The sequence below is a fragment of the Rosa rugosa genome, chromosome 1 (genome assembly GCF_958449725.1).
Source record: "Rosa rugosa chromosome 1, drRosRugo1.1, whole genome shotgun sequence".
Taxonomy (NCBI): Eukaryota; Viridiplantae; Streptophyta; class Magnoliopsida; order Rosales; family Rosaceae; genus Rosa; species Rosa rugosa.
Window position 1 is genome coordinate 69,804,566 of NC_084820.1, and position 19,054 is coordinate 69,823,619.

Consider the following 19,054-nt stretch of genomic DNA (forward strand, 5'->3'; position numbering starts at 1 on the left):
AACGAAACACTAAATGACTCCGAAAATAAAAGGACTTGATTAAGGGTTTTCAAAATCAAAGATAAAACAAGTTAGAGGAATTGCATCCACCACCAATCAATCAAGTAAACTAATCATGTTCAACCTAATTTCATTTATTTATGGATGAAGATGCTCAAGTTAACCCAACGCCTGAATTAACCTATTGTTTTTCCTTACTTTTATGCTAGGTGAGAGACGCTCTACACCTAACCTATTTTCTAAAATGCAACCTAGGTTGACGCAACTCTAGATTGAACACAAAGAAATCATTACGCAATAGAAAAACGAGACATCACAAGACATCTTGACTACGACGCGTCTCAATTAACCTAGGAACCTAATCACTTGCCTTATAGACAATTTACTACTCTAGAACTCTCAACGGAACCCTCGAAACAAGGCACAGGCAATGATCATTCTTAGCAATAGAATCCTAAACATGCAATCTAAGTTGCGCACCAAAGAAAACATGCAAAGGAATCATCATAGTGAAGATAGAAATTAGGCTCTCATCCAATAAATAAACAAAACTAATTGAAAGTCATAATAAGTTTACAATCATGATTTGGGGCTTCAAGCAGCCCCCTAACTAATAAAAACTAGTTAAACATAGAAGAAAACAAAACAAAGAAGGGGAGGAAGAGAGAAGAGAAGAGAAGAAAGGAAAAGAAGCTGCAGAATGATCCCCTTTTATATGCTTAGAGGTTGCCTTCATCTTTCTTGTTGTGTAGGAAATCCAAAACCTAAAAGAATTAGGGTTCACGTGCTTAGGTGGAGTTTTCCTATTGGCTCTTGAACTTGATGACTTATTCCAACCATTCACATCATGCCATTTGTCCATCATAAGTCGTAATATGAAGCACAAAATCGTCCTTGGGCTTCTCAGTGTGATTTGGGATTCGGAACATAAATTCCCGTCCAACCTCAGATTCGCGCGCAGTATGACATTCTTGTACTAAATCGGTCATAACTTCCTCTAGAAAAATGATATTGATGAGCCGTAAAAATATCTGGAAACTAGACATCCAAGGCTTTCCGTCAATATAAAGATCATCCTCTGAATCGTTCTGAGCTGGTCTCAGTGGTCTGTCGAAGTTGACTGATCTGCACAGGCAGATTTGCCGATTTTGCCTTTCAGTCCCTCTTTTACTTCTTTTCTTCTTCTTTGCTCCAAATACCTATAAAACAAGTAAACAACGTAAATAACGAGAAAATACACTAAACTAACAAAGAGAGTATAGAGATTAACGTTATTAATACCGCATAATTATGCTCCTATCAACCATTATGTATAAAGTACTCTATAAGTTGCTCTCTTGCAATGAAAACAAAATACAGGCAATTGAATCAGGAGATTATTGATTAGTTAATCATAGCTCCTCTTGATTATCTTATACATAGCAAATACATGAATGAAATGTTACAAGCTGATCGAAGTTCTTTGTTATCACACATCTTCTACTGAGGTTCTGCATTGCAGAAGAGGGGTCTTTTGAGTGGATGCCAAGCTTGGAACTTCATTATCTATAACACTGGTGCTACTTTCTTTGACTTGTGCCCACATCATAGCATAAAATCCAATTGCAATAATGATAGATCCAATCACACTGCCATAATTCCACCCTTGTTAAGTTTTAACTCATTACCTTAAACATAAATAAAATATTATCTTTTGATTAAACTCAATTTAAGAAGTGGATATGAAATAGTACAAACCTGCCAAGGTGAAGTGCGTCGCCAAGGAAGATAACTACCATGACTGCAGCAATGGCAACTCCCAAGGGCCTGAACATGGCTACAAAGATAGGTCCCTTTTGGTGCAAGCACCAGGTTTCAACACCAATATGGAACAGACTCCCGAAGATAGCCTAAAATTTGTAATCGATATCAGTACTTAGATATCCATAATCCCATATAAAATCATTGCATATCAGACATACTGAAATAGCAACATAATGCAAGGTTTATAGGTAGGCCTTCTTACTGAGAAGACAATGGAGATCATCTCAATGTCAGGCCTAAGTACCCAAGCATTTGGATTCCCTTCCAAAAATAGAGAGAACACTGTGGATTGAATTGTCACAAAGAAGGTGTAGAAGAAGAGTACGGTAATCATTGATGGACAGTTCTTAACAATTGATGTCTGAGAGAGAACAAGAAACTCAAGGTCAGATTTCTCTGTTTCGGAGTTCGTTATATTGCAAATGAAGTTTCCATCTCCAAGAATTATATGTAAAGATTAAGTAGTTTACAGAATAGCACTAGTGGATATATCATCAAATACCTGAAGAATATTCCATGATGCCTTCAAAACGCTCGCCATTGCAAGCATAAGACCTCCAAAGACCCACTTTGACTGCTGCAAGGTCATCATGAAGTTCTGGTCAGGAGAGTTGGATGGTGAAAAGATTGCTGATCCCTTGTATAGAATTACTATAAATGCTCCAGATACTGATACAATAGTCCCTAACACTTTGGCTTGACAGCTTGACCTCCTCAAATCCAGCTTTTCCATCCTAGTAATATAGAAACATATCACAAGCTTAATTAAAGAATGATACATACTGTGAGTCCAAATTAACATCGATACATTAAATAGGATTGTACCTTCCTACCTGAAAATGATTGCCAGTATGAAAGTAAAGATTGGAATGACGTTTCCCATAGCTGAAGCAAGTGTTGGTGAGCTGTAGTTGATGCCAGTATATGCCAATAACATATTTGAACTCCTGCAGACACAAACTTCCTCTGTTAGTAGCCAAAAATTTCTGTATATCATAGAACAGAAAAACCATATACAAGTACCCAATTAGGCCAAGAAGGAATTGTCCACCAAGGAATGAAAAAGTAAGTGAAATCTTCTTTCTGCAGAGGAAATAGTTTCATAATTAGTACACACAGTATCAATCCATTCAAACTAATTCCAAATATGCTATAAGAATTTTCTATAGGGCTTACTGTAAGATGAAACAAGGAAGGAGAAAAATGGTAGCAAGCGCACTAGAGTAGACAACTAAAACATAACTGCTCATTCCTTTCGACATGGCTGCTTTGTTTATAGTTGCTGCACCTATATCTATGAACTGCACCATTACCATAGCTGCATAAGGCAACACATAACCCCATGTACAAGGCGCCATATATGCTTTCTTCAACTCCTCTTCCTTCTTTCAATGTACTTAAACAACACCTCTTGATCGTTAACAAGCTTAAGAAACAGAGGAAAATGCATCTGTCATGTTTGAAATCTTGTCACCAGAAAATCTGTATATCTTTTTGTATTTTGACATCCGAATTTGATATTAATGTGTGTAGAGTGTAGACCAAAAGAAGAGAATATGTTTGGTGTTGTCTTTACAATGCGAGAAGCAAATGAGATTTGATCCCAGACAAATGATTGCAGGTCATGTAGTGTACCTTCAGGGAAACATAGTTTTGTCTTAATTAACTAGGCAACTTGTGATAGAAAAATCTTGGTCCATTATTAACATATTAATAAATGATAATGTCAAGGTCCCATGATTGCTTCCATAATTTTCTTTATTGTACTTGGAAAATAATTAAACGGAGACCTTGAATCACTTGGTTGCAGTTGCTGTGCACGGTTTCTATTGCAAATTTTGAACGTTTCTTCTTTCTTTTAGCAGATAAATTTCAAGATTCAATAAGGTATAGTAAAGTATTTTGATGCAAAGAGCTCAAACCGCAAGTTCAAGCCAAAACCTATTTTTGTTTGAGATTCAATGCAGAATGAGGTTCCTTAAGCATATCTAAGATATTTGGTATGTCCATCATCCTCACTTATAATATTCTACAGATTTAACCGTGATTACTTTTAAGTCTTGAATGGCCGGCCTTGCTTACTGGGACTTTTTAACTTATTGATGAAAACAGATAGGATAACAAGATACAGGCAATTCCATTAGCTAGAAGAATATTAGGTAGTTTTACATTTATAATTATATATAGGGGAGCCCTTCTAATGAGGACCACTAAAATAGTAGATGTATCATGTCTGATGTCATGAATGAAATGTCACAAGCTGAGTTCTTTGTTATTATACATCTTCTCCGGTGGTTCTGCATTGCAAGAGTGGGGTCTTTTGGGTGGATGATGCCAAGCTTTGGACATCACTCTGCATGAGAGTAGTGCTCTTTTCTTTGATCTGTGCCCACATCACAGCATAGAACCCAATTGCTATAATGATAGATCCAATCACACTGTCATACACATAAAATTCCCCCATTATCAACTTTGGCCTCATTAGCTTAAATATAAGTCAAATATTATCTTCTGGTTCAACTTGATATAAAGAAGTAGAAACCTGCCAAGGTGAAGTGAATCGCCGAGGAAGATGACTACCATCACTGCAGCAATGGCAATTCCCAAAGGCCTAAACATTGCTACAAAGATAGGCCCCTTTTGGTGCAAGCACCAGATATGAATACCAATACGCAACACACTCCCAAATATAGCCTAAAATTAGTAATCTAAGTCAGTACTTATTTTCCATATATAATTCATTGCACATCAAAAAGACTAAAATAGCAACATAATCATTGCATATATAATCAGTGAGCTCTTCTTACTGAGAAGACAATGGAGATCATCTTGATGTCAAACCTTAATAGCCAAGCATTCCGATTCCTTTCCACAAACAGAGAGAATACTGTGCATTGGATTGTCATAAATAAGGTGTAGAAGAAGACTATGGTAACCATTGACGGACAGTTCTCACTTCTCAACAAGTGATTTCTGAAGATAAGAAAGAACCTAGGGTGTGTTTAAGGAAAAAGAGATTTGAGAGAAATTGTAGAGAGAATTGTCATCATATTATTGAGAATAGGAGCCCTATATATAGGGATTACAAAGTACTAGTTCTAATGTTACAAGGAATACCAATCCGTGTAGGATTGGGAAATCTAGAACCTTCTCTCCTATTGCTACTCCTAGTTTGATAAGGCACACTAAATCGATATTCCTTCAACACTCCCCCTTGTGCCGCTTCAAACTTGGTGGTGACGCTTCATCCGTTGCCTCGTTAAAAACCTTGCCAGGTAACAAAAACCCTGTGGGATAAAAATAACCCTGGTCGAAGGACAAAAAGAGCACAACACGTCCTTCACTCTTCGAGATCGAACATGTAGACATCATAACTCCCCCTGATGTCGATATCTCCCCCTGATTGCTACAATCGTGGGAGTTCGGATAACTTTCTCAATCCGATGCTCTTCACATGTTTCTCGAAAGTGGATTTAGGTAACGACTTAGTGAATAAGTATGCTACATTATCCTCTGATCGGATTTGATTCACTTCAATCTTTAGAAGTGATTGTTGTTGCTGATTATAAAAGAACTTAGGCGATATATGCTTGGTGTTGTCGCCCTTGATGAAACCTAACTTCATTTGCTCAATACAAGCTGCATTATCCTCATAAATGCATGTAGGTTCATCTGTGGTAGACTTCAAACCACAACTTCCTTGAATATGTCGAATCACTGATCTTAGCCATATACATTCACGAACGGCTTCATGTAGAGTAATAATCTCTGCATGATTCGAGGAAGTAGCGACAAGGGTCTGCTTTGTAGACCTCCAAGATATCGCAGTGCTTCCCATGGTAAAGACATAACCTGTTTGGGAGCGACCTTTGTGAGGGTCAGAGAGGTACCCTGCATCAGCAAAACCCATCAAGACATCATTGTCGTTTTGATGGAGGGAGATAGGAGGACGCCGGCCACCATGAGCGGCGGCGACGCCGGCGGCGGCAACATGGCCGGCGGCCATTCCATGGACGGGGGCGTTTTGCCTTTTGGGGTCCGATCCCAACTTTCCGTCATTCCTTTTCTCTTTGTAGGGATAGAATAGGCCCATATCAATCGTACCTCTTAGGTATCGAAAGATGGTCTTTACACCAATCCAATGGCGGCGTGTTGGCGCAGAGCTATGTCGAGCTAACAAGTTCACTGCGAATGAGATATCCGGTCTTGTGCATTGAGCTAAGTACAATAATGCGCCTATTGTACTCAAATAGGGCACTTCGGCCTCTAATGGTTCTTCGTCCTCATCCCTTGGACGAAACGGATCTTTTCCGGGCTCAAGACTACGGCCGATCATGGGAGTACTCGCAGGCTTTGCTTTATCTTCATTAAAGCGCCTTAGAATTTTCTGAGTATATGCAGACTGATGGATCAAAATCCCATCACTACGGTGCTCGAGTTCTAAACCGAGACAAAACCGTGTTTTCCCAAGATCTTTCATCTCAAATTCGGATTTCAAGTATTTAGCAGTTTCCTTCAACTCATCTAGAGTTCCAATTAGGTTCATGTCATCGACATAAACTGCTACGATTGCAAATCCGGAACTTGTTCTTTTAATGAACACGCATGGGCATATTTCATTGTTAATATATCCCTTCCCAATCAAGTAGTCACTTAGACGGTTATACCACATCCGTCCGGATTGTTTTAATCCATATAGTGAGCGTTTTAATCTTATTGAAAACGCGCTCCGTGGTTTAGAGCCACTTGATTTGGGTAATTGAAGTCCATCTGGGACCTTCATATATATCTCTGAATCTAGATCCCCATAGAGATATGCTGTAACCACATCCATAAGCTGCATGTCAAGTTTTTCGGAAACTACCAAACTGACAAGGTAGCGGAACGTTATAACGTCCATTACGGGAGAATATGTCTCCTCGTAGTCGATTCCAGGGCGTTGTGAGAAAACCTTGCGCCACAAGGCGGGCTTTATATCTTACCACCTCATTTTTCTCATTACGCTTTCTAACAAAGACCCATTTATGGCCAACAGGCTTTACACTTGGGGGTGTCTGCGTTACAGGCCCAAATACCTGTCTTTTTGTTAGTGAATCCAATTCAACCTGGATCGCATCTTTCCATTTAGGCCAATCTGCTCTTCGTTGACATTCTTCAACAGAGCGAGGTTCGATATCATCATATTCTATAATTCCTTTTGCAATATGATATGCAAATGCATCATCAATCGCCATAGAATTTCTATCCATCATCTCATGTACACTAGTGTAATTTATGGAGATCTCTCTATTCTCTGGAGTTGGTTCTGACATTGGAGCGTCCCCCAATGATGTCTCTTGGACATAACCATAATCCGGAATATTCTCATGAGATGGATTATTCACATCGATGATTAATGGATTATTTTGTGCCAAACTCGCTTTCTTTCTTGGGCGAGAATCCATCGAACCTATGGGCCTCCCGCGCTTCCTGGCAGGAGCCGTGGGCCTAGCCACAACGTCACCATCACTAGGGACGTTGGCGCCATGCTCAAATGCCCTTGAGATGGCGTCATGTCCTCTGATTTTAGGGACATCAATCCTTGCAGGCATGTTTGCAGCAGGTATGTGTGATCTCGTCACTTTAGCGATATCAGAAAATGCATCAGGCATCGATTCTGCTACGTTCTGAAGATCAAGAATTCTTCGCACCTCAATTTCGGACTGTGCGGTTCGGGGATCAAGATGAGACAGAGTGGGGACAGACCACGACAATTCCTGTCGTTCCTGTTGAACATTGATGTTCTTATCTCCCCCTAACGATGGGAAGACTGTCTCATCGAAGTGACAATCCGCAAATCTAGCGGTAAAGAGATCGCCTGTCAAGGGTTCTATGTAGCGGATAATCGTTGGAGAATCATATCCAACATAAATGCCTAATCGTCTTTGAGGACCCATTTTGGTGCGCTGTGGAGGCGCAATTGGCACATAAACTGCACACCCAAATATGCGTAAGTGTGAGACATCAGGCTCATACCCAGTAACCATCTGGGACGCAGAGAAGGGTTGAGTGGCAGTGGGCCTCAAACGAATAAGCACAGCTGCATGCAATATTGCATAGCCCCAAGCAGAAATAGGGAGATTGGTGCGCATTACCAATGCCCTAGCGACCATTTGTAGTCGTTTTAATGGCGGCTTCTGCGAGACCATTTTGGGTGTGAACATGAGGAACAGGATGTTCAACATCAATCCCAATGGACATGCAATAATCATCAAAAGTCTTTGATGTAAACTCTCCAGCATTGTCTAACCTTATAGACTTAATAGGATGATCAGGGTGGTGAGCCCTTAACTTAATAATCTGTGCTAGGAGTTTAGCAAATGCAGCGTTCCTAGTGGACAATAGCATGACATGTGACCAGCGTGTCGATGCATCAACCAACACCATAAAATATCGAAATGGTCCGCATGATGGTTGAATAGGTCCACAAATATCACCTTGAATTCTTTGCAAGAATGGTATATATTCTTTAGTGTCCTTTGCATAGGATGGTCTCGATCCTAATTTTGCTAAAGAGCAGGCTTTGCAGAACGAATGATGGGCTTTAGAAACAACCAATGAGGATTTCGGTTGAGCCACAAAGTCACAAGTGACGTTAGAAGTAGAAATTGGAGTCAGGGGAGCAGGGGTGGCGTCAAAGCCACCCTTGAGCCGCAGGGGGATGGCGGCGCCGGCTAGTGGTGGCCGGACTTGAAGGGGGAAGGCGCCGTGAGGCGCAGGTGCTCCTCCTTGATCCAAAGTTCGAGTTTTACTTCCTTTCGTTCGGAAAAAGGGATGTCCGTGTGAAGTCTTTAATATACGGATCATCATGTCACGACCTGGGTGTCCCAAACGGTCGTGCCAAAGCCTATATGTGTCGGAATCCCATAAATCATCTCTCATGACATGGTTGGATTCAATGACTCGAATAGTGGTTGCATACAACCCACTAGATCGACACATAAGTTTCTCTAATACTCGTTTATGTCCGTAGTCATTAGAGGTGATGCAAAGGAACTCTTGTCCATTCTCACAATGTGTTTCCACATGAAAACCATTGGCTCTTATATCTTTGAAGTAATAAAGTTCGAAAAATATGTCCATGACATGAGATAAAATAAATCGATACTTTATTAATAATAGCCAATGATTACATCAAAGTTTCGTGACCATAATCTAATCCAAAGTAAAATCAAACATTAGACAAATTGTAGTCACTCAATTCGTTCGGTAATTCCAATTAAATATGACCAGGGAAGTAGAGAGAGATGTCGGTGGAACAAAGCTCTCTTAAGTACCACTAATCTCAATTACTTTCCTAGACATCATACTTAATTGAGTACGCCTAGAGGAAAAGAGATAATCCAATAAGTCATTTTATTGATTAAGGCATAATTGCCATTACATAATTCTTGGAAAGTATAAAAGACTATTCTAATAAAAATCTGCGGCATTTTGTCTTCATCGCCAGATTTAAAGTCTTTTATAGCTCGATATCTTGATTACCATTGATCAGGTACTCCATAAAATACCATGAAGAGGATGCTCTCTTGATTGAGATGTATTGACACAATACATATGGTCCCTAGGACCAATGGCGTTGGAAATAGTGCTACCATGGCCAAAAGTGGCGCCATGGTGTCCAACCTTATACCCTCAACGTCATGACTCCTATGGTCATGTTAGGGTTTTCTCAATCAATTTGTTCTTTTGTGTTTTTCACAATCATGCATCAATAATATGATGCAGAGAGCCTCCGAACAATATTTCATAACTCTTTCAAAGTTTAGATAAGCGGATATTATTCCATCATGCTTCTAAGTTCGGAAAATTGTGAATGTTACTAAAACGTTCACGAGGCGCAACCCAAAGGTTGTTAGTGTTATCCTCATTCATGTACTCAAACTGGAGGGCCATCTTCATGTGGCGCTTCATCAGGGTAAATGCCCTGGAATTATCTATCTCAGTTTGAGGGCCTTGAGTGGTTCTTTTAGAACAAGACTCCTGGATTGTAGGCAATAAATCAAGGGCAATTAGGTGGAGCTCAACATTATGAGCCCACATGAAAATTTCGTGCCCGTAGAATCCAATGGAGTAAAATCGAGCTCGTTCAAGTCTTACATCCTGAAAAGGAAAGCAAGAACGTATTAGTTTCGGAGTCAATGCTTCCACGAAAACTAATATAAGATTTCTGAGCCTTAATGCTACCAAGAAATCGATTTCCAAGAATATTTGGATTAGACCGAAACAATGATGTTTAGATGGTCATAAATCGATGCTTACGGACGCTCTTAGTCCGAAGTCTTACGAACGCTCTTAGTTCGTTAATAGCGTGAATCCCCACGATTCCGCTCTCTCAAAGAATCGAACCCACGTTATAAGAAAGGTGGGATGTAGAAGAAGGGAGGTTGCAAATCCCCGAAGAAAAAGAAGGAGAAATTAAAATTCGGAAAGCAGGAACTTTAATTTAAAAACTTACTTGTTGAAATTCGGAACAGATTCTGTTCTGAACAGCTTGCACTTCGATTGGTGTACAGATCTCAATATAACTCCGATAAGGCTGAAATTCGGAGGTTAGATGGAAGAGACAGAGACGAACAACTTTTATGAAGAAAGTTTTTCGATCTGAGCTTCCGAACTAGATGTTTAGAGGCTTGCAGGGGGAAGGATGTGCACAGGAACGGGAAAAATATGCAGTGGGTGTGCGTTGGCTTGTTTGCGCAGCAGGGATGCTTCGGTGGCAGCAGGCTGGAACGCAGGGGGCTGCAGGGAGGGGACAGCAGGAGCTGCTGTGCAAGGTTGCAAACGCACGGGCGCGCGGGCTGCAGCGAAGGCTCGGCTAGCTCGGGCTAGGGGCTGCTTTGTGAATGAGTTTTGGTTTTCTGTTTTGTGGTTAGAGTCGTGCTGATAACGTGTTTAAGGAAAAAGAGATTTGAGAGAAATTGTAGAGAGAATTGTCATCATATTATTGAGAATAGGAGCCCTATATATAGGGATTACAAAGTACTAGTTCTAATGTTACAAGGAATACCAATCCGTGTAGGATTGGGAAATCTAGAACCTTCTCTCCTATTGCTACTCCTAGTTTGATAAGGCACACTAAATCGATATTCCTTCAACAGGGTGAAATTTTTCTATTTAGGAGATTGTTAGCTTGATAGGGAAGTTTCTATCTCCAACAATTAATGGTAAAGATATGTATAGAACAAAAGAATATTTGTGGATCGTCAAATACCTGAAGAATGTTCCATATTGCTGCCAAAAGGCATGCCACTGCAAGCATAAGACCTCCTAAGATCCACTTTGTTTGCTGTGAGGTTATCGTGAAGTTTTTGTGAGGAGAGTTGGATGGTGAAAAGATTACTGATCCCTTGTATAAAATTACTATAAATGCTCCAGATACTGATACTATAGTCCCTAACACTTTGGCTCGACTGCTTGATCTTCTCAAATCTAGCTTTTCCATCCTAGTAATTTATAAACGCATTGATCAGAACAAAATCAAAGAATGATCAATACTATATTCATTTCACCTTCCTACCTGAAAATGATTGCCAGCATGAATGTAAAGACTGGTATAAGATTCCCTATAGCTGAAGCTAGTGTTGGTGAGCTGTAGTTGATCCCATTATATGCTAACAACAAACTTGAACTCCTGCAGACACAAACTTTTCTCTGATCAGTAGCACAAATTTTCTCTATATATCATAAAATATAAAAACCATATATAGGTACCCAATTAGGCCAAGAAGGAATTGTCCACTAAGGAGTGAAAAAGTAAGACAAACCTTCTTTCTGCAGAGGAACTAGTTTCATTAGTACATGAAGCAGTAATCCATTTAAATGATTTCCACAGAGGCTATCAGAATTTTATATGTTGCTTACTGTAATATGAAACAAGGAAGGAGAAAGATGGTACCAAGTGCGCTAGAGTAAACGACAAAAACATAACCACTCATCCCTTTTGACATGGCTGCTTTGCTTATAGTTGCTGCACCTACATCTGTGATTTCCATCATTATCATAGCTGCAAAAGGTAGAACATCACCCCATGTACAAGGCACCATATCTATGCTTCCTCCAGTCCCTCTCTTTCTATCAAAGAACTTATGAAATGTTGTAGTATATATGACTCATGTTGTAGTATGTATGAGTCATAGTATAAATGTCTATATCATGTAATAAGTACTTGAGTGTATAGATAGGTACTTGAGTGTATAAACATAGGTACTTGAGTGTATGAAGACTTGTGTGACATGCTTTATACCAAGAGGCAACAAGCATGGCAGATTTCATCATTGAATGCAAGTATGTGGAGCTGCAGCCCTCAATCAACAAGAGAAGATTGTTACCAAATTGAGTTTCTCTTAGAGCTTTCACACTAGCTATGTATTCCTATAAATACATTCCTTTGTGAGAAGAATAATACACATGAATTCTCATTCTCTCTGAATCGAAACTCTCTCTCTCTCTCTGTCAATTTTGATTATCCTTAAACACGTTATCAGCACGAAGTTGCTCTAGAATTAGAATCGAAAATTGACAAGAGTAGAGTTCATCATCAATCGAAGTCATTTTTCCAAACCTACAAAAAAACCTCCAAAACCTAGCTCATATCAAAGCCATTGATCCCAGAATCCCAGAACCGGCCTCAGAATCGCCGGAACCTGCCGGAAAAGACCTGAACCGGCCGCCGGAATTTTTGAACAGAACCAGACCGCTGCCAAGTGCTGCCGAGCAGCTGCGCAGCAGCTGCCGAGACCCTGCGCAGCAGCTGCCGAGCGACCTGCGCAGCAGCTGCCGAGACCCTGCTCAGCAGCTGCCGAGAAGCTGCGCAGCAGCTGCCGAGCGACCTGCGCAGCAGCTGCCGAGAAGCTGCGCAGCAGCTGCCGAGTCACCTGCCAAACACTTTTAAGTGATTTTCCTGTGCAGATCAGCCTGTTTGCACGCCCCGAAACATCTTGATAGGGACCTCAGATCAAAATCCTTCCTTCATCAAAGTTGTTCGTCTATGTCTCTTCTATCTGACCTCCAAATTGTAGCCCTGTTGGAGTAGTTTTGAGACCTGTACACCATTCGAAGTGGGAGCTGTTCAGCACGCTCGTTCCTGTGCAGATCAGCCTGTTTGCACACCCTGAAACATCTTGTTCAGCACCTTTAATCAAAATACTTTCTTCATCAAAGTTCTTCATATATGTCTTTTCTATCTGACTTCAAAATTTCAGCCCTGTTGAAGTCGTTTTAAGACATGTACACCATTCAAAGTGGGAGCTATTCAGTATGATCGTTCCTGTGCAGATCAACCTGCTTGCACGCCGATAAACGTCCTTTTCGGGACATCTAATCAAAATCATTTCTTCATCAAAGTTGTTAATCTCTGTCTCTTATATCTTATCTCCAAATTTCAGCCCTGTTGGAGCAGTTTTGAGACCTGTATAACATTTGAAGTGCGATCTGTTCAGAAGCAAATTTGCTCCGAATTTCAACAAGTAAGTTTTAAAGATTAAAGTTCCTGTTTTGAGTTTGTATTTCTTTTTCTCTTCTTTTCAGGGACTTGTAATCAAAAAGCAGGAATTGTGGGATTCACTCTAAACGAACTAAGAGTGTTCGTAAATCAATGAACTAAGAGTGTTCATAATAATCGGACTAAGAGCGTCCGGAAAACATCAATTTATGGACTAAAAGTGGAATCGTGGGGATTCACTCTAAACGAACTAAGAGTGTTCGTAAATCAATGAACTAAGAGTGTTCATAATAATCGGACTAAGAGCGTCCGCAAAACATCAATTTATGGACTAAAAGTGGAATCGTGGGGATTCACTCTAAACGAACTAAGAGTGTTCGTAAATCAATGAACTAAGAGTGTTCATAATAATCGGACTAAGAGCGTCCGCAAAACATCAATTTATGGACTAAAAGTGGAATCGTGGGGATTCACTCTAAACGAACTAAGAGTGTTCGTAAATCAATGAACTAAGAGTGTTCATAATAATCGGACTAAGAGCATCCGCAAACATCATTGTTTTCATCTAAATCCAAATATTCTTGGAAATTGATTTCTTGGTAGCATAGCTCAGAAATCTTATTATTTTAGTTTTCGTGGAAGTTTAAACTCCGAAACTAGTATATCTTATCTTCCTATTGTTCAGGATGTCGAATGAACCTAGACTCGATTTTCCAATGCTTGACTCAACAGGCTCGGAATACCATGGCTGGGTAACCAACGTTGAGAACCATCTCACTACGAGAGGGATATTGCCCATAATACAGGCACCTAACCAGGGCCTTGTGTTCCAACGAACACCCACAAAGCATGCTGCTCAAGTAATTATCTTGATGTGATACCATATGGATCAATTGAAGCATTGGTTCAAGCAATGCCATGCAAGTACCCAACTAGCTGCAAGCTACAAGGAGTATAGGCAATTGAGAGAGCAAGAAATCAATCTTGCTGAAGATGAAGATATCAATCTTGCTGAAGATGAAGATGGTGAAGATATCACTCTCACCACTGAGGACTTCAAAGTTGTAAAGAGCACGAGGATGCCGCAGACTTTGATTAGAATAGTCCTTTTCTATTTTCCAATAAAACGGCAAATGTGCCTTAGTCAACAAATGACAATTGTATTGACTCTTTCTCATGTGGCGTACCCAATGAAGTATGATGTCTAGGAAAGTAATTGAGATCGGGGTATTTAAGCGAGCCTCGCTCCACCAACATCTCTCTACTTCCCTGGTCATATTTCATTGGAATTACCAAACGGATTGGCAATTACAATTTGTATAAGTTTGATTTTATTTTGGAATAGATTTTGGAAACTTTGATGTAATCATTGGCTATTAATAAAGTGTCGCATTATTATTCAATATCATGGACATGTGTTAATTTCCGAACTTTATTACTTGAAAGATATAAGAGCCAATGATTTTCATGTGAAAACACATTGTAAGAATGGACAAGAGTTCCTTTGCATCGCCTCTAATGACTACGGACATAAACGAGTATTAGAGAAACTTATGTGTCGCTCTAGTGGGTTGCATGCAACCACTATTCGAGTCATTGAATCAAACCATGTCATAAGAGATGACTTATGAGATTCTGACACATATAGGCTTTGGCAAGACCGTTTGGGATATCCAGGTCGTGATATGATGTTCCATATATTAAAGACTTCACGGACATCCATTCCTCAAAACGAAAAGAAGTATGAACCAAAGATTGGTCCAAAGAGTTACTTCGTTTTGCAAAGCTTGCTCTTTAGCAAAGATAGGATCGAGACCATCCTATGCAAAGGACACTAAAGAAAATATATCATTCTTACAATTAATCCAAGGTGATATTTGTGGACCTATTCAACCAACTTGCGGACGTTTAAATATCTCATGATGTTGGTTGACACGCAAACACACTAATCACGTGTTGTGCCATTGTCCATCTATAAAAGCTTCTTATGCTATACTCATAGCACATATAATATGACAACGGGCTCACTCCCCGGATCATCCTATTTAGTCAATTGGATTTTGACTATGCTAGTGAGTATACATCGAAGATTTTCGATGGTTATTGCAAAGGGAGTGATGTTGGACATCACATTCCCATATACACACCTAAATGGTCTCGTGGAAATAACTACGATGGTAGTTCAGACATTGGCGATGCGCACCAATCTCTTTATATCCGCTTGGGGTGATGCAAATATCGCATACAACTATGCTAATTCCTCTATGACCTACCGCCACTCAATGTATCCCTGCGTTACAGCTAGTGACTGGGTACAAATATTTTGTACTTACGCACACTCGAGTGAGTCATTTATGTGCCAATGTGAGCCATTTATGTGCCAATTGCGCCGCCACAGCGCCTATGGTAGGTCCTTAAAAACAAGTGAGCAACTTAGTTGGAATTGAGACTCCAACAATCGTTCGCCACTTAATGCCCTTGCAAGGCGATCTCCTTACCGTCTGATTTACGGATGTCACTTTGATGAGACAGTCTTCCCGTCGTTAGGGGGAGATAAGAACACGAATGTTCAGCAGGAACGACAAGAATTGTCGTGGTCTGTCCCCACTATGTCTCATCTCGATCCCTATTAAAGTGACGAGATCACACACATTTGCTGCACAAATGCCTGCAAGGAAGGACGTCCCTATAAGAGGACGTAGCGCCACCCTACACAGAGGTAGGCAAGGCGCCAACGTCATAGAAAGTGGCACTCTGGCGTTACAGGCCATGGCCCCAGCTAGGATGCGTGGGAAGCCCGTGGATTCGAAGGATATTTTGGCATCCTTAGATCATCGACACTCAACATCCGTCTCATGAGTATCTTCTGGATTATGGTTATCATTGGGGGACGCCTCAACGTCAGAACCTATTCCTGAGAATATAGAGCTCTATGAAAATTACACTAGTGTACATGAGACGTGGAATAGAAACTCCATCATAATTGATGATGTAGTTGCGCATTCTGTTGCGCATGAGTTTGTTGAGACCGATGATATCGAACCACGCTCCGTTGAAGCATGAATACCAACGTAGAGAAATTTAGCCTAAATGGAAAGATGCGATCCAGATTAAACGAAGAGGAAGGTCTTTGAGCCAGTGATGCCAACACCTCCTTACATAAAACCTATTGATTAATGGGTCTTCGTTAGAAAGCGTGTTGAGAAAACGAGATGGCAATCTCGCCTTATGGCGCAAGGCTTCTCACAAAACGCCCTGGAATTGACTACGATGAGACATATTCTCACGTAATGGATGACATTACATCCACTACCCTGTCAGTTTGGTAGTTTCCAAATAACTGAACATGCAGCTTATAAAAGTGGTCACTACGTATCTCTATGGGGATCTAGATACGGAATATACATGAAAGTTCATAGTGAAACTTTATTTACCCAAATCAAGTGGCTCTAGACCACGGAGCGCGTTTGCAATAGAATTGAAACGCTCACTAAAGTGACTACTTGATTGGGAAGGGATATGCCCGTGCGTTTCCATAACAAGTTTCGGATTCTATCACGGTTTTCATGTTGGACATGATCTTCATTAGAAGCCCTTAATGAGTTAAGGGAAACCGTTGAACACTTGAAATCCGAGTTTGAGATGAAGGATTTTTGGGGAAACACAATTAAGCCTCGGTTTTTGAACTTGAGCACCGTGTTGATAGATGCTTAGGCATTTTGACAAGGTCAAGCCTTCAAGCACCCCATGATCATTCGTAGTCTTGATCCTGAAAAGGATCCTCTTCGTCTGAATGGATGATCAGACGAAGATGTGCTAGAGAGGCTGAAGTGCCTTACTCAAGTACAATAAAGCGCATTATTGTACTTAGCTCAATGCACAAGACTGGACATCTCACTTTGCCATAAACTTGTTAGCTAAAGGTATAGCTCTGCGCCAACGCAACGCCATTAGATTGGTGTAAAAAGATATCTTTCGGTACTTGAGATATACGATCGATATGGGCTTATTCTATCCCTATAGAGAGATGATGGATTCAGATCCATCACACACCAGAAACGCCGCCAAACGCTGGCCTGCGTATTCTATCCCTACCCCAAAACGACATAAGTGTTTTGGAAGGTTTTTGCTGATATTGAGTATCTCTTGACCCATACAAAGGTCTTCCCAGACTGGTGAAGTGTTCACCATGGGTATGACCGTGATATCTTGAAGGTCTATAGAATAGACCTTAGTCGCTATATCTTCGAACGATGCAGAGATTATTGCTCTTCACGAAGTGGTTCGTGAATGTATATGGATTGGATCCATAGTTACGCATGTTCGAATAGTTGTGGTTTGAAGTCTACCACAAGATGAGCCTACAAGCATTTAAGATAATGCTGCTTATTTTGAAACAAATGAAGCAAGGCTGCATGAAAAGCGACAACATCAAGCATAAAATCAGCAATAACAGACTCTCCTCAAAGATCAATAAGAGGGGGGGATGTCTACATATATGGTCTCAAAACGTGAAGAGTGTGTTGTGCTCTTTTTCCCTTTCGACCGAGATTATTTTTTGTCCCACAGGGTTTTTATTACTCGGCAAGGTTTTTAATGAGGCAACGAGAGAAGCACCACGTTTGAGAGACACAAAGGAGATGTTGAAATCAGGGGGAGTATCCAGAAGTATACCCACTTGACCATCGTGTACTCTTTTTGTCCTTCGTCCAGGGTTATTTTGTCCCACTGGGTTTTGTTACCTGGCAAGGTTTTAACGAGGCACATCTTTAGCATGGTCGCCCCACTTATACTACATCCTGAAGATGTTTTGATTCAACATATATGCTTTTGCTCATCTTTTACCTTCGACCACGGGTTTTTCCCACTGGGTTTTCCGGGCAAGGTTTTGTTGCAGCAACTCTATTTGCATCCCTCTCGTAGACATATTACCTACTTATGATGCTGATAAGAAGACTCCACTTATCTCTGAAGCTATGATATTGCATACTCCACACTCAACGCGCGTTGTGCTCTTTTTCTCCTTCGACCAAGGTTGTTTTTCCCACAGGGTTTTATTACTTGACAAGGTTTTTAACGAGGCAACTTCGAAGCGCACGGCATAGACAATACTATTGACATGAAATATCCAAGGGGGAGTGTTGTAGTATATATGACTCATGTTGTAGTATGTATGAGTCATAGTATAAATGTCTATATCATGTAATAAGTACTTGAGTGTATAGATAGGTACTTGAGTGTATAAACATAGGTACTTGAGTGTATGAAGACTTGTGTGACATGCTTTATACCAAGAGGCAACAAGCATGGCAGATTTCATCATTGAATGCAAGTATGTGGAGCTGCAGCCCTCAATCAACAAGAGAAGATTGTTACCAAATTGAGTTTCTCTTAGAGCTTTCACACTAGCTATGTATTCCTATAAATACATTCCTTTGTGAGAAGAATAATACACATGAATTCTCATTCTCTCTGAATCGAAACTCTCTCTCTCTCTGTCAATTTTGATTATCCTTAAACATGAAACACCTCTTAATTATTCACACACCATGGTTAGGCAACATAGGAAAAGGCATCTGACATGTTCAAAATCTTGCAATCAGACTATAATTAGTGTTTTCCTTTTCGCTTGGTCATTTGAATATTATAATTGAGTGAGTTAATAGCAAAAAGGAAGATAATATTTTTGGTTTTGTCTGTATTGAAAATGCAAATGAGGTTTGATCACCAAATTATGCAGGATTAGTTTAAGATTTGTGTCGTGTACAG

The 19,054-nt window shown here is 40.3% G+C and overlaps 1 protein-coding gene and 2 long non-coding RNA genes across 5 annotated transcripts; 1 reads left to right on the plus strand and 2 right to left on the minus strand.

Moving 5' to 3' along the window:
• Positions 1–530: 530 nt before the first annotated feature.
• Positions 531–3,411, minus strand: LOC133706527 (WAT1-related protein At5g40240-like). Of its 3 annotated transcripts, none has more exons than XM_062132072.1 (8): positions 2,980–3,411; positions 2,827–2,886; positions 2,637–2,750; positions 2,306–2,537; positions 2,006–2,164; positions 1,738–1,889; positions 1,475–1,628; positions 531–1,199 (listed from the first exon to the last, which is right to left on the minus strand). In XM_062132072.1, the coding sequence occupies exons 1-8, from the start codon at positions 3,159–3,161 to the stop codon at positions 846–848; spliced, it is 1,407 nt and encodes a 468-aa protein (XP_061988056.1). In that variant the 5' UTR covers positions 3,162–3,411; the 3' UTR covers positions 531–845. The 3 variants fall into 3 exon arrangements, 2 of the variants coding, with proteins under 2 accessions (XP_061988056.1, XP_061988061.1); XR_009844591.1 differs by having other exon boundaries at positions 1,060–1,199; positions 1,282–1,628; XM_062132077.1 differs by lacking the exon at positions 2,006–2,164.
• Positions 3,412–11,034: 7,623 nt separating this feature from the next.
• LOC133706546 (uncharacterized) lies at positions 11,035–11,877 on the minus strand. Its single transcript, XR_009844594.1, has 3 exons — positions 11,610–11,877; positions 11,363–11,476; positions 11,035–11,288 (listed from the first exon to the last, which is right to left on the minus strand). It is a non-coding gene; the product is annotated as an uncharacterized LOC133706546 (long non-coding RNA).
• Positions 11,878–13,170: 1,293 nt separating this feature from the next.
• LOC133706552 (uncharacterized) lies at positions 13,171–14,651 on the plus strand. Its single transcript, XR_009844597.1, has 2 exons — positions 13,171–13,310; positions 13,971–14,651. It is a non-coding gene; the product is annotated as an uncharacterized LOC133706552 (long non-coding RNA).
• The last annotated feature ends 4,403 nt before the right edge of the window (positions 14,652–19,054 follow it).

What these genes read in the sequence shown, in the direction of transcription:
- LOC133706527 (XM_062132072.1), bottom strand. Translation starts at nt 3,161, where the DNA reads ATGGCGCCTTGTACATGGGGTTATGTGTTGCCTTATGCAGCTATGGTA. An exon ending in ATACTGGCAATCATTTTCAG is followed by an intron (nt 2,538 to 2,636) that starts GTAGGAAGGTAC and finishes CTATATTACTAG; the next exon opens with GATGGAAAAGCTGGATTTGA. An exon ending in TGATCTCCATTGTCTTCTCA is followed by an intron (nt 1,890 to 2,005) that starts GTAAGAAGGCCT and finishes TACAAATTTTAG; the next exon opens with GCTATCTTCGGGAGTCTGTT.